Below are 16464 nucleotides of genomic sequence, written 5' to 3'. Positions count from 1 at the left end.
ATGGAAGTCTGCTAAAGAAAGGTAAAATCATATGCAAAATGAAAATCCACATGAAAGATGGAAAGAAAATAACTTTGGATAGGAATAAATCATGAGGCTGTCCTTTGCAACTAATTACAAAAACAAAGCTTATATTTCTACATTAAAAATGTATTTATCTTTAATACTATTTATTTTTAATTGTATGTTTTCTGAACTCGCCTTGTGTCCCATGTTCATGATCCTCTCCCATGAAGCTACCACCACTACTGCATGTTCAAAGCATCATCCATGTCAAGGACTGTGGGAGAGTGGTAAACTGCTGAGTGCTGAAATTTGGTGGACTGTACTTTGATTTGTGAAAAGCAGTGCTTTTAAACATTATATATTTAACATGTTGAATTATGTGTCATCTTACCCATGAATTATTAACTAGTTCTGAGACCACTTGAGAATGCTGAAATTCTAATACTACATAGTTGTAAAACATGTGGACAACCTTTTGTATAATACTTGCATACCTGTTGATCTCTTTTTAAAGCTATGCATATGCCTACAACATACATTAAATCAGTTATTCTCAAACAAGGTGCAACAGCACCCTGGGTGCCCGGAGAGCCTTCAAAGGTGCTGTGGGTGCCAGACAATGTCAGTGCTGTTAGGTGTGCAAACACGATTCCCCATAAAAACCTAGAAATTCCAAACAGAAATCTGTAGCTGTGGTCTTTCTGAGTTCTTTGCAATAGAAACATTGCTCTATTATTTTCCTGTAGGCAAAAAAGAATGAAAACTAAAAGCTGGCATTTTCCAGTGGGTGCCTCAAATCCAGAGGTGCCTCAAGTCTAAAATGGATGAGAACTACTGCATTATACACACCCACACAGATTACAGTTATACAGACTCACATAAACATGCTCATAATGTTATAACCACAGAACAGAGAGACTTGCTATTAATAGCAACACTTTGTACTTTGTGCGTAGACTGTCTTTCCTGAAGGATTCTTGTAATGTTTTGCAATAATTAATTGAACTCCTTGGATGCAGATAAGCATTATTATCATATATTAAATTAAAAGACTGATATTTCATAGAGAAGTAAGGCTGGAAGGGATCTCAAGAGAGCACCCAGTTCAGCCATGGATCAAACCTGCAACCTTGGTGAAATTAGCATCATACTCTAACCAACTGAGCGCGCGCGCACACACACACACACACTCTCTCTCTCTCTCTCTCTTTTCAAGAGTCTCTAATAAGATGAACTTCAATTTCTGGGTGCACAGCTTGAGATATTAGAGGACTAATTTCCAAAAATTTGGAATACTTACGATTTGCAAGTCATTTTATCTATAAGAACTAGGATAGCTTAGATTCTTAGGATGAGAAAAGGAAACAGAATGAGGGGTGCCAAAAGTAAGGTACATCAAACCAGAGTCCATGAACCTACTTTTCTCATTGTCAAAAGAGCAAGTCGCCAACAGACCAAATCTTTCAGCCATCAATACAGGCTTCTAAGTTTCATGCCTTAGCCAAGTATTCTGGAAACATCCCTTGGTAATCCCTACAATACTCAACAGTTAGGTGATGGACTGGTTCTCCTTTCACTTATTATTTTATACCGATGTACAGGCAGTCCTCGACCTACAACGCTTCGCACTTGCAACTTTTATAAATTGACACCCTGTTTCAACTTTCTGATGTCAGTTTTGGCTTTACAATGCTTGTTCTGATGCGATTTCACGCCAGTGAACTAGCTCGCTGCATCACCCATCTCCCTGGAGAACATCTGTCCAAACTTCCTTGGACACTTTCTTTAAGAAACCAGACAAGACTCCAGAAAAATCTGCAGCCAAGACTCCTGAGAAGACTCTAGCCAAGAACCCTTCAAAAAGTGCAGCACAGTCTCCTCAAAGAAGTCCTTCCAAGTCAATGTGATTGCAGCTATATTATTCATCTATAATTGATTGAGTACAAAATTTTGGGTGATTTTTGGTGAAAACAGAGTATTGGGCCTTGGTTCAGGAACCAATCCCTCATTTATAACATTGTTTCCTATGGGAAAATTGGTTCTGAGTTACAACGTTTCAACTTAAGACGTGGTTTTCAGGAACCAATTGTGTCATAAGTCTGAGGACTGCCTGTAACTCCATTTGCCTCAAAGGAGTCACTCCTGATTTAAAACAAGGGAATGACAGATTCAAGTCCTAAAGGAAATAAAATGTTTCACCACTGGACCTCACTAAAAACAATGTCCTCTAAGGAACAGAAATGTTGTGTACTACTTGCTGGGCCTCTTAACAAAACATCTGAAAAATATGCCCTTTGCTACAGTGCCAAAAACACCCAAGTTATGACCATGTCAGTTGAGGAGGAAATTTTTAAGCTTTGTGCATATGTTGAAATCCTTCTAGACATACATATTAATATAGCATTATTAATATAGGTATAAGTATACTGTATCACTTGCATATGCGCAGCCCCCTACTTCTCAGGTGCTAAGCAGTATGTTGCTATGGAATATATCTACTCTGTCAGGAGCAGAAAAGCGGACTTACGTTGACAGTTCCTTGCATCAAGAGCATCTCCAAAATATCCGTCAGCACACATCTCACAGAACTGGCCTGCTGTACCTGGCTTACATATCAGGCAAGCTCCAGACAAGCTGTCACAGCTGCCAGGTATGGAGAAGTCAAGGTTGTCATTACATGGGCATGGCTGGCATGATCCCCCTGGTATTGAAGGCTGCCCAAAATAGCCTTCTGCACACCTAAGGTAAAAGAGACAACATTAGTCAGGGTCCTTACCTAGCCCTCTTATGAGAAATGTTTACAGTTGTATCGTCTTGCTAATCACTAAAGATGATTTGATTCCCTTTCAAGTGTTTCTTAAGTGCCTCTCTCTCTCTTTTTAACAGCACTGTAGATATAGTACCAGCTGACATCCTGCCAACTCTGTTAATAATTAGATTTCAGTGGGGGAAAAAATCTTGTCACTGGCACTGAAGACGAGACAAAAGCATAATAAGAAATCTGTCTATTGGCACTCTAGAGGAATTCAAGTCCACATTGGAAAGGCTTTGTACTACAGCACATCATATGTAGCTGCTTTTCTGTATTCGCTAACCAGAAAGGCTGACAATTCCACCCCACATCCAGGCAACTACCGCCCCCACCCACACCATAGAAATGTATTTGGAGAAAACAGCTTTACAAAATTATATGGATGCAAAATTATTTGTTTGTATAGTAATAAAAGAACCCCAAATCTTCTGCACTGAGAAATCTGTTTAATTATAGAGGTGTGTATGTCTGTGTACATGGAGGTCATGTAACCATATCTCCGTAACACAGGAATCACTCAACTGTCACTAAATAAAATATATCTTGTATTGCAAATTTCAAATCAGAGATATTTAAAAATATCACATTTCTGTATTTCTACTCTAGGACTTCCTATAGATATCACATAAAACATGATAGTAAATCTGACTGAACATCAAGGTATATTTTAACAGTGTATTTCTACTACTCTTGTAGCTCATTTCTCATTTATATTCTGACCTACTCTCCCTTTCCATTAAATTTGCTCACATTTCACAGTTAGACCAACCTGTAAAAAAGGGGAAGTAAAAAAAGGAACGTAAAATCTCCAGGTTCAGACTAATATTGTTATTCATGTCATTTCAGATGAATTCAGACTAGTATAATGGTGGGCCAAAGCTACATGAATACCACATATCGTAAACTGAACCGTTCACAACTCATTTCAAATGCAACTCTAATATTCTAATACAGGTATCCTCTCCATGTCTTAGTAAACTGGGCAGTAATGGTGAGCAAGAATCTTGTGCAGGGTGCTTGAGTAGCTCTGCAGCACTTTCAGGCTCGTAATTTTGCAGTAACTTTACACATTTTCGTAAAGACCATCTCTTTCTTTGCACTTAGCACATGTGCAGTGCCAGAAACCTTCCAGTTGGTTCCTAAATAACTGTATTTTCACATGTATTTATGAAATGATGATTAATTTTGATATTAACAAGCTTATAAAATGATGGACTTAAGAGAATTTAAGACTAAAGAAGAAATTCTATCGGGATGTGATGAAGTATCTATCTGTAGTGAGATGCCATACACATCAAATGTGTCTTTTTCTTCTTCCCCATAAAACTGAAAACTGTTATAATTAGGGTTAAGTCATCTTACTCACACAAGTTGTCCAGATGGTACTATTTGTGTAAGCACTTGATAACATGAGCAAAGTCTGCAAACTTCATTTTATAAGGTTTATTCCTCATGAGTAGCTTTCTTCTACAGTTGCTTTTCTTGCAACAGGAGTTACCAGACTAGAATCAACAGCCTTTAGAATTTTGCACCATATTTTTCCTGATTTGTTTTATTGTCAGAGCTTCAGAACTTGTCACATATACCACAGCTGTTAGTGGTTCCCAGCAAGGAAATGGATATTTCACATGTCAGGGACTATTAAAAACCAGTTTTCAGCTTGCTTCCTTCAAAATGAGTTACCATATCTGAAGAGATGACATCTAATTTGCAAGACTTCTGGGAACCCTTCTTAATACATGTTCCAATTAATACCAACTATCCTTTTCCCAAAACAAGGAACTACTGGGTTCTCCATGAAATATCTCATTCTAATTAAAGGGAATGATATGTCAGGAGCCACACCTATGCTTTTCTGATGAATCTCTCAAGTGAGTAGTATACTTATTGCTGGAAGGATATATCATACATCCACAATTTACTACTAATCCCTTTTTCTTTAATTAATGTTTATTCATTTTCGGTTTGTTTTTTTTCTATTCAGACTTCAGTTCTGTATCTGATAATACCCACGGAAACATATAAAGCAGCTCATAGGCAAAGGACTCCAGGGATTTGTGAGTACTCTGCTGCTAATCATATAACCCTTCTATTAATAACAATAGATTTTGAAAGCTTTTTGTATTGACTGGTTCAGATTCTGCTAATTAAAACTAGAGTAAAACACAATCCTATCAACTTTGTCAGTCTCTCAAAACTATATACTTTCTTGAACCATAAATATATTTTGAAATAGTGGCAAGCTTCAGTATGAGAGCATGTTGTATGTCTGTGTTATGCAGAAGATCATGGTAAACATTAAAATAATCCACTTTTACTAATCCTATATCTGCTCCCTTTAGGACATTTCCACTTCAGTTACTGTCCTCTTATTCAATGTGTTTTGCCTTTTCAGTGTGCTCACATAAAAGAAGAACAATGATTCATGTGACATGTGAAGTTAATTTTCTGTATTGAGGAAAAAAAATTACATCCTATCTTATCTGCTGACTACAACAGACCAACTATTGGGAAGGAAATAAGGAAAGGAAGGGCTGGAGGGAGACAGACAGAAAGAGAGAGAAATAAGAGAAAAAAAGGAATGTAATAATTTTGCCTTTTTTCCCTCTTTCTCTCCTTCACTCTTCCTCACTCTCAGTTTTATATTCATGGTTTGCCCTCCCTGTGGCTGGCAGGTAGCCTCTGTCAGTGCTGGCTACAAAGCTATTTGCAAGCTGCAAAATATATGCCTTCTGTCCCTGAAAGCTTGCAAAGAAAGAATTTTTTTGCTACCATTTAGTTGGTTTAATAAAAGATATTGTCTCTGACCCAAGAGCTTTGTTTATCTCTATTTCTTTGACCAACGTGGTTATAACATACATCCCTGAAACACAGAAGATATCATATTTAGCCATTTGGAAATGTAAACTTCATTGATAACAAAGAAAGAAAACATTTTTACCTCCCTGTCTGACATCAGACACCTCCAGGGAAGAAGCCTGCCTAATCTGCACGTCACAGAGCAATGCTCTCACAAAAGGACTTGGAGGTACCCAGGGGAATAAACTTCTACCTTCTACCTCCTGTGTGCAAAATTAAGTTTCTTTTCTACCTAGGAGAACTTTTACAATCTTGTAATTCTCCTCAGCCTGAAGGAGGGTGTTTATACCCAAAATCTTGCAAGCAAAGACCTTTTTTTGCTACCATTTAGTTGGTCTAATAAAAGATATCACCTCTGACCCAAGACTTTGTTTATCCAATTTCTTAGAGCTGCATCCATGCAATTAGGAGCCACAAAATACCAGATTTTGCAGTTCATTTAAGGGGACCATTTTTGAAGTAAAATACTATTCAACGTGACTGAAAAAGGCCAATTCAAAGTGACCTATACAGGCAACCCCTGCTTAACGCTGTTTCACTTAGCGCTATTTCACTATAATGTTCATTTGAAATTGATACCTGATTTCACTTAGCGCTCAGCGAGTTTCATTATAACACTCACTGTCACCATCTTGAGTCATTAAAAAAATTGCAGTCGCCATCTTGGGTCATCAAATATTTTGGGTTTCGCTTAACACTCATTTCATTTAATGCTCCATTTTTCAGGAACCAATTAAAAGTGTTAAGTGGGGGTTGCCTGTAAATCTTTTAACTATCCAAAGGGCGTGGTTATTGCCTTGTCCACCCAGCTGTGCCAGATCAGGGTAGCAACAATTAGCATATCTAACTTCCAACCAACAAAAGAATGGTTTTTTACCTGAAGAAACCCTATAAATTATTTTAAAATAGTTTTAGTTTAAAACGTTATTTTTGTTGCTAAGCAACACACTCAACAGCTTGGAAATACCAGATTTATGGTTGTCCTTGCAATTTTCATTTGACTCCCTTGTGCATTCAAGACAAGCTGTAGAAGAGGCTGGGGTCCTGTCAAAAACAGCCACTGGTCATGTAATTAAAAATCATAATGCATAGGCTGGCCAAATTAATGTGCATGTGCAACCATAAATATGATGTTATCTAACTTAAGAGTGTTTGACTTTGGAACCTATCTAAAAGTTTCTAAAAAGGGTTTTGTATGCATAGTTTCCTAAACTTTTTTAAAAGGACAAAGGTAAGCACAATTTTTGTTTATATACACCTGTAATCATCTCCTCAAAATGCAATGTCAGCAGGATTTGATGGTTGTGTTACCAGCACTGCATGAGACTGCTCTTTACTTGAGAATTAACTACTTCAGCGGCCTGTAGGAGAAGGTTCAAAGCAGAAAGAGCAAGACTGCTGGCACCATGTGTTGGATCCAAAGGGTGGTTAAGGGATCCAGCTCATTTTTTCACCCTCACCCTGTAAGTTGGAAGTCCTGTGGGAGGGATGGGCTGTATTTGGAAACATGTGTGAGGTCTATAAGGTTAGGGAAAAGCCTGTCTTGAACCTCTTTTCTCCCCCCAGTTGCAGAAGTTCTTGCCCTATATCATATCTCCGCTGTGGAAGTGATGGGGCCCGTAATGTGATTCTGGAAACATGTTGTGGGTCCAGTGCGGTTATGGGAAGTCTTGCCTTAGTGCTGTCTATGCAGGAGCTGGGAAACATCCTGGTTTGTACCATGTCATGAGGAATGGCACCAGTAAAACAGGATCTGGAATCTGTACTAGGCCCAGAGTAGAGGTATGGGTGTGCCTGGCTCTCTTCATCAAAACTACAGCCTGTCTGGCAGGTCTTATGCAATCTTCATACTAATATTTTGGCAAAGTCAGGTGACAGACTCTTTACATGGTTCAGTGATGTTGGCAGGTTGCCACCTTTTTTTCCTGAGAAGCCCAAGTAAGAGAGCAGAAACAGTGCTTTCTGACAGTTTTCAAATTCAGCTGAATTGTAGAGTTCCACAGGACGAAGAAAAGGCACTTCTGCAGCCTGCATAGTTTCTTCCTGCTGAATATCAAAGGTCAGACACAAGCACTGAAGATATTACTGCTTTACAAAATGTCAGGTAAAATCTATATAGGATTCACCCTATAAGAAGTGAAAGCAGGTTTGTTAGAGCTATAGAAATAAAAGCTTTTTAGAGCTTGTTGTCTAAGAGAACTGCATATTACTTCATAGTAATTTAGGGCTGTTAATAGCTGCATATGACTTAGATCAGTTGTCCGTTTGCAGTTGCTAAATTAAAAAGGAATTTCATGAATATTTTTGGCAATGACATATCCCCCTTTAATAGCGAATACATCATGTTTTCTTCTGTTTATAATCATCAATGGTTCCATGAAACTTGTTTCAACTGGAAAAAAAAACAAACCTACCACTTAATCAGATTCCTTCCTAAGGAATCTACAGCTTATGTTCCACTCAGAAATAGCACTTGTTGCCCATGGTAGCTGTCAATAACCCTACATTGACAAACTGCCACTAGAGTGCTCTTGATGTGATTTATTTCTGCAGCCATTAACTTCACAGCCCCCTAGTTGAAAGGAGGGTGATGGCTTCCAAAGCAGACAGGAAAAGACAAGCAGAAATAGCACTCAGCAAAACAGAAACAGTGATGATGGGTGGAAGCAGGTGACAGGCTGCACTCTCTCTTTGTGGGGTAAGGAAAGTAGACAATGTGGGAAGATACAGCATTGTAGGGGGATTTAAGAAGCAGTCACTGTGACTGCAAATTGGAAAGGAAGGAATCTTGGAGGATTAACAATATACAAAAGGTGTTAGAGGGGGTGACGAGGTCTCTCTTGCATATGCTCTCTCTCGCATATTTTTGTTGTGTTGCATTTCTTGATATAGCCTCACTCCTACCTCTCATCCTGTAAACTGCAAGATTTTCCATTCATTGGTCTTGGCTTACTTGAGGTTCTGCATGGAAACATGTGGAGTAAAATCCCAGTCCTGGGTCCAAAATGGTAAAGTGGAACTGGTTTCAGTGGTACCCTTTGGGGAGGTCACATACTGAGTGGCTAGCAACTGGGATCAGCGATAAATCTGCTAAAGTAAACTCTTGCTTACAAAAGCATGTGTATCACTGATTTAGTCAGTCTGTAAGGTGCAACTCTACTTTGCCTTCTGCCTGGGGTAAGGAAGTCTGAGGATATGCCGTTTCAGCCTTTCCTTCAGGCTACAGTGTTCTTATGCTGCTTTTTACACACTTCTTCTCTGGTGAGTCTCTTAAGAGAGCATAGAATGCAAATGCTGCTTTCCCTCCTACAGGGGTGATAACCCCTGCCTTGTAATTGCCACTTCTGGGGCAAGCCAGTGCAATTTGAGCAGCCTCAGTGAACTGAATTCACTTACACCAACCTTAACATTCACAGAAATTCTAATTTCGACCCTTTCTTCCATAGCACAGGAAAGGCGAGTGGGCTACAAAAATTTACCGGACAGTAGGATCTCTCTCAGTGCCAACAGATCATTAAGGCCATAAATTAAACAGATGACATAAAAACAAATTTATTATTTGTCTTTTGTATAAAGGCTCAATATAATATAATAATCTCAAGCAATGGTAACATTGCTCAAAAATTTATTGGGCCTTGCTGTGTCTTTGATGCAGAGATATATTTTTCTGCCACTATTTTAAACCCAGTAGCTCCATCTACCAAATAAGGTAGTGCAGTAGGGAAGTAGGAGCAACAAAAATTTAAAATATTGGATTAAAATAATGAAAACAACCAATATATTCTGTTAGAAAATTGTATTTTTGGCTCCATTCTGACTTTTCAAAGAAAGGCCATGATAATTCATTGAATGACTAAGCACACTCTCAATATTCAAGTGACATTCTGAAGACACAAAATTAACTATAAGGCTGAAAAGATGTGCAGAATAGTTAGATTATTTATACAAGTATTATGACTTTCTGGCAAATGTTTTTTTTTTTTGTGAAGTTGTACCTTACTGTTGAACCCTAAAATAAAACAGCAATCCCATGTTTGCTCCTGATTTATACCCCAGAGGAATAAAACTAGTAAAATGTAAATAAGTTATATCAATACCTGTGGTCAATGACAGAAGAGAGTGAAGAGGAACCTCTTTATTGATATCATTTTCATGCAATGACAGCAATAATTAACAGTTAACAGATAACAGTGCTAGACCTGAAAAGAGAAATTGCTGAAGGGAACTTTAGGTTGTTTGCTTACCTCTCACAGCGTGGTCCTGCATACCCAGCAGCGCACTCATCACATATTAATCCATTACTTTGGTCTAAATGGCATGTTGGGCTAAAGCTATGTTGTGGATGTTGGGCAAGAAGAGTAACATGGAGGAAACATAAAAAATATATCATTAGCAGCATAGTTCCATTCCTTCTTTGAAAACAGCACAAGAAAAGCCCTTCTGATCCAGCACATGGAGTTTAGGTTCGGCTCCAGCCAACAGAGTTTGGAATGACTCTGCTATTTCTGACAACACTGGATATAGCTTAATGGATGGCAGCATCCCAATTACATGTTATTATGGGACTTTAGTGTATCACTGCATTGTCAGTGCACCATTAAAAAGCGAGAATGTACAGTTGTTTGTCTGTGCCTCCAGGGCCTGGCAAAACATGCTACCCCTGACTCTACTCTTGAGCTAAATCTCTGAAATGGAAAGACAACTGAGTGGAAAGCTCAGTTAACTTGGTTTACATGGAGTGATAAAGGAAGCCAAGGCAAAAAAGGGTAGGGGGCAAAAGAAATATTTGGAAAAGCTTCCAAGAGAGTCCAAGGTTAGATTTTGGCTTGAGTCTTATCTGAGCAAATCTGGAGACAACAGAAGCAGAAACAGGCCAGCAAGTTGCACTGCAGTTTCAGAAGGGTCCATGAGCTACAAAACTACTTTTTTGTGGTGTTTTTAGTTGTAGTTCTATATAACAAGGGTAACACAGTCATGTATTGGCAGTGAAGTTAGTTGTGAACTTACAAACCTGCTATGATTGTGTTTCACTCCGGCTCTGTTCCTTTGCCTTCTAGCATTTTGTATTCTACATTTTCCCTCCCTGTTATAAGACTGACACACTGTAATGAGATAATCTTCTGACATAATGAAAGCTGTAAATGGTTTGAAACAATAGGGAACCAAAACTCTACCACTTTAATGCATTCTTTAGGGGTAGGGGAGTAAAAATGCTATTGTGAAAGGCAATGTTAGGACCTCAACTAGAATACTGTGTAGAATTCTGGTCACCCATGTTCAAGAAAGATGAAAAAAGTGCAGAGAAGAGCTGTTAGGATTATCAGGGTAATGGAAAGCCTGTCTTATCACAGGAGGCTGTCAAAGCTTGACTTCTTGCACCATGCAAAATGAAGGTTAAGAAAAGATACAGTCATTTTTGTACAGTAAAAGGGCAACATCAAGGAGGAATAGGTCAGTTTTAAGGTAACAACAAATGGATCTTATGGGCATAACAACAAATGGATACAAAATGGTTAACAAATAAACCAAGGATGGACAGTAGAAGAAGGTTTCTAACTGTCGGAGGCCATATGTTTCAAAACTGCATTTGAATAGCAAGCATTGTGGAAAAGAAACATAACTTTTAAGATGGAGCTTATTCAGACAATTTGAAGTGGTTGCCTGGTTAGCTCAGGCCTGGAATTAATGGCCCAGAAAGTCTCTTTCAGTTGTACAACCTACATTCCTATGATCTGCCTTGGGTTATTCTGATTCTATTAGGCATCCTCTAGACATTACATTTATGCCACAATTAACATGTTAGTCATGGCATACTTGGCAAAGGTGCTACATGTGCACGCAACTTAAGGTGCCATTTTATGGCAAACTAGACATAAAAATGTTCTACATAAAATGTAGAATATTGTTGTGGCTGGTTTGTATGGCACATTAAATTAAATGTGAAGCAAGTCAGGGGCCAGAGCTGACAATCAGTTAATTGTCAGCTCCAGGCGATCACACCAGGGTCTTAAACCAGCCCCTGTGGGGCCTAGAGCTGGAGCCTACAATCAGCCGATAGTCAGTCCTTACCCAGACCTGCAGACACCCAGCTTTTGACTTGCCAATGCAGGGGGAGTTTGAGATCATGATCCTGGGCTCCTCCTACACTGGCAAGCAGAAAGTGCACAGTTAGTATCTGACCCCAATCCCAAAATTGTGCCACCTGTTATGCATATGTGGTATGGCAGGAGGTGCAATTGTTGGGATCCTTTGGAGTTTTTAAATGAACATGTTCAAGGGGCCTTACAGTTTAATTCTTCTGAAACACAATCTACCCATCACGAGACATACTAATTGTCTAACAGGAACAGGACAAAGCTCTTGTGGAAGGAGTGGGTACAGTTTGAAAGGGGAGGGGATAAATATAAACAGATGTTTCCAATAATTTGCACTATTTTGAACCATGCTTCAAACCCTCACTGAAATCTAGACAATGGGAGTCAATAATAATACATTAATTGCTTCAAAAATTACTTTTCACAGTTGAGGTTCCTATTGATGCCTACAAAATGGTATTTAGAGATTTGCTTTTGGGAACTGGCTTATATGTACAGTAGATTGCATTAGAATAATGGTCCAGGGGAACAGTAAGGATTCATTGATTTCTAAAAGCTTGTTTGTGACAAAGTTTCCTTCAAGGCCCACTGTGTCTGAAACCAGCAGACACACAGGCTGGAAATTAAAGACATGTACCACATTGTTCCATAATATGAACAATGTACCTAACAGAGATAAAGGACTCTGCAGCATTGGCATTAGGTCACAATGCCAAACTGCAGGGCCCTTGGGATTTCCAGTTTTGGTAAACAAACCAAATTAGGAGGCCCAGTAAAAGCCTAAATTAGGATGTGTACATGTGGTGGGTTTGTGAAACAAAGGAATATGCTGACAGGACAGAATGTGGACAGTATGATGACCACAGGAAAGCCAATCAACAATGCCTGGAGATGAATCTTTATCAGAGAAGAGAAAGAATACAAAAGAAAGGATTTCAGAGCAGCAAGGTATCCCTGGGAGTGGAACCCAAAACCACTATGGGCAGAGGGAACATCGCCAGCTCATCTCACCCACCCCCCTGGGGACGGGTGGGCATTGGACTTTAACCTCCAGGCTGCTGACATATGATGTTCAAGAGAGAACCTCTGGGTGAATCTCGCATACTGGCCAGACTTACCTTCCCTCTGTGATAGTTCTAGGACTGGTAGATATAGAATTGTTTGCATTATTCTTATCTGTTATCACTGTGTATCAATACAATTTGCCTATTACCAAATAGAGAGGTTGTGTTCGGTCTTTATGAGTCCCCCTGGAACAAGGTATCTGGATCATAAATCCAGTGCCAAGACCTGTAGCTATGAATTTGTAATTTACTTTATTAGTTGTATATTACTACTTTATATTCATAAGAATCTTGACCTGCATTGTGCAACACAGCAGCCATTTTATTCTCCGAGGTGATGTGGTCTTTGACAGAAGGGTGGAATACACTATGTACTCTTAGGAGATTGCATTTTCTTGTTATTTTTGTGGGTTTTTTAAGTCTACAGTTAAAGACACAACTAAAGAGCTGTGAAAACACAGATTTTGTCTTAATTTTTGAGAGCTAATTTGATCATAGTTCTGTATAGTGACATGGTATTAACCTGAAGCACTAAGATGCGGTACTGTAGCAACAATTATATAAAAGTAATAATTACTAAATCACTATTATTTAGTTTTGACTAAATAATAATAAATAATACATTGCCATTTTTAATGGTTGCAATGAATATATATAGGGTATTGTATAATTTGTACTTGTACATTGTGACTTAAAAATCAAGTCAAGTCCAAAGACAGTATGTGGGTGTATGAGAGGAATTCCAGATCACATACCAAGGTATATAATGCATAATAGTGGGATATGATAATACAAGTATATTTGCTTGGGCCATGGCAACTTCATTACTCAGAAATGGTTAACTCAGAAACAGCCAAAATAAGTGATAATACAAGTTATTTTTATGCTGTAATTACCATTGTTGTTTATTATGGCAACACCATGGGCTCTCACAGGACTTAGGACTCCTATTGAGGTACTCTGTACAAATATGTAATGAGAGAGTTTTCTGTCCCTGCCTAAAGGCTTACAGTAGAAAATACTTTTTTAAAGAAATGTTTTTGTTTCACAGTTTTATTGATACCAGGTTCATATCCCTCCAGGAAAAAAACAAACTTCTTAGAAACTTCAAAAAATGATCCAACAGTCCCAGTTCATAGTTTTCCATTTTAAGACTCCACACCTTGGGAGCTACCAGGGATAGAAGCACTGTGCTTTATGAGGAATTGCCCCCTTCCAGTGGTACAGTACTCTTGCTTTTGGCCTTCACTGCCTTTACCTGTCATTATGCCAGGAGAAAATCCTTTTTTGCAGGGAAAATCTACATCTGGGAGGAATAAACTACACAGTTCTATGGTTGATGATTTTTAATAAATCAAAGTTATGTGAAGCTCCTCAAGGGTTTGGAATGTAAAATAACTGCCAACAGTGACAGGTTAGCGGGCAGAATGCAGAATGCAGGTAAGGCACTTAAGCATACATGATGTACATCATTTATAAGATGAATATCAACTCCATGTATATTACATAAATATTAGATATGTATAGATGCAGGCAGAATCGCCTAGTTACTGGACTAGTACTGGAATATTGCCTAGTACTGGAGAAACCTTGGTTGTAGACATTACACTTAAATAGACCTAACTTAGGTTAGGTCAATCTGAGCACCAATCTGTACAGCTGTTTGGGGAGGTTAGTTCAGGTCTGTCCCAGGAGGCAAAGTAAGGCTGGGCACTCATCAGCAGATCAAGATGAGATGCACATGGGGAGGGAAGAGGAACCCACGTGGCTCGTTAGCTGCCTCTTTGTACAATTACAGCCAGCCAGTGATGTCAGTGTCAGACACCGGCTGGCGAAAATAAAAATGGCAGCCACAGCTACAGAGGGGGTGGATAGCCAGGAGACGGAGCTGCAGCTGACACCGGCAGCACAGCAGGCTCCACGAGCAGACCCTGGGGAGCCTGATAAGCAGGAGGTGACACTGGCTGGGGGGAGAGGGGCACCCCGTTGAAGACCCCTGCTGAACATTGGAGTTGAGACCAGCTGGCCAAGTGGAGGACGAGCGGAAGTGGTACCTGAGAGCGCAGCAGAACCCAGGTGGGAGTGCCGGGATGATGGGGCACAGAGGATGACACGCCAAGGAGTGAAGACCCGGGGACAGCCCTGAAGGAGGTTGCAATCGAGGCAGGGATCGCTGCTGGGGCCTGGGGTGTGAAGTGATGGACTGGAGGTAGTCAGGGGAGTGACGAACAGAGCTATCCCTCCCCTTAATGGTCCAGGGACAGGGAATAGGTCACGGGTTAGTTTAGGTGTATTTGTTTTGTTTGGCTACCCTGAGCAATGGGGCAGAGGCAATAGGGATAACGACCCTGTGGCAGAGCCACAGGGAAGCCTCAGTAGAGTGCCACAGTGGGGAAGGTACCCCGTAGGAAGGGATCAAGGAGTGAAGGGGTGTAGGGGCTGGCCCGTGGGGCAAGCAGAACCTCTAGTCATTGGCTCCGGGATGTGAAGCGGTCCACTGAAGGTGGCATGAGGTTGGGGTGTAGGGGTGGTGGAGCTCTGTGAGCAACCATTGGGCACAGCCCAGGCCACCGAAGGACCCGTTAACTGACCCCACCTACTGAGGAACACCAAGACGTGGTAGGAGAGAACAGGGTTGGCAACACGGGAGGAGAGAACTACCTCGAGGACAAACCGGCCCGAAAGGGGCGTGACATCTGCCAGTAGATCAAAAGCACCCAAAAGCGGGTGGTTGAGGCCCAGCAATCACATGGTGAAAAATAGATGTCCCAATCTAACTTAGTTCACCTGAGGAGATGAACTCACTTAGATTGGGAGTGGGTTAGCTTGATCTAATGAATGTCTCTACATGTTTGGAGTGTAGCCTCGGGGCCAGGAAAGACCAGTTCCTGACCCCAGCCCCAGGGCTGCATTCTTATTACTGCCTTCCCTGACCTTAACTGGGTTATTTTTAGCCCCCACCTCTGGAAGAATAACCCTTCCCCTCCACAGGTTCATCCTCCATAGACCCACCAAACCCTCACAAATCTGCCCACCACTCTGACTTACTTAGATCTGGTTCTTCACATGGGCCCCAGCGCCAGCAAATGTCTGCATAAGTGGCAGCCAATCTACAGTCATTCTGCTTAAAGCAAGTAATATGGTCATAGATCGAGTCCTGTGAATGTGTGTGCGTACCCATAGTCTCTCTTTGCTAACTTATCTCATCTATATAATGGAACTAATGATGCTTCCTAACCTCACAAAGGTATTTCAAAGATGTTACATAAAACATTATTAAGTGCTCATAGATAATACGCTGATGGGAATCCTTACAGCAAACATAAGAACCTGAAACGGAGATGTATCATATTAAATATAATCTGTTTCTTCACATTTGCTCAGAAGTAACTTAAATAGGCATTATTTGTTTGCATCTGACACCTTCTATTAAACTAAACTAAGAGAGCTAGGAATGTCTAATTAATCACATAATTTGATAAGTAAAAGAGTCCTCAGTATAAGTAATGTATAATTTAGTCATTCACTAAGGACAAGTGGGACAAATCAAGTCACATCACACAAAAGTTGATGAAACTATATTTTACAAACTAAAAAAAGTGTGTAACTGTTATGCTTACACAGATTT

General features: G+C 39.9%; 1 protein-coding gene across 1 annotated transcript in view; it reads right to left on the bottom strand.

Moving 5' to 3' along the window:
* The window catches only part of LAMA2 (laminin subunit alpha 2), a 437413-nt gene that overhangs the window by 197372 nt on the left and 223577 nt on the right, over positions 1-16464 (bottom strand). The window contains exons 19-20 of the mRNA XM_090032537.1: positions 9922-10008; positions 2534-2745 (exon numbers count right to left, since the gene is read on the bottom strand). Coding sequence (XP_089888663.1) covers positions 2534-2745; positions 9922-10008 — 299 coding nt within the window. The remainder of the gene's footprint in view (positions 1-2533; positions 2746-9921; positions 10009-16464) is intronic.

The sequence above is a fragment of the Crocodylus siamensis genome, chromosome 1 (assembly GCF_052110815.1).
Source record: "Crocodylus siamensis isolate JL-2025a chromosome 1, ASM5211081v1, whole genome shotgun sequence".
Taxonomy (NCBI): domain Eukaryota; kingdom Metazoa; phylum Chordata; order Crocodylia; family Crocodylidae; genus Crocodylus; species Crocodylus siamensis.
The sequence above is the reverse complement of the archived record's forward strand: the minus strand, read 5'-3'. Positions and strand labels throughout refer to the sequence as shown.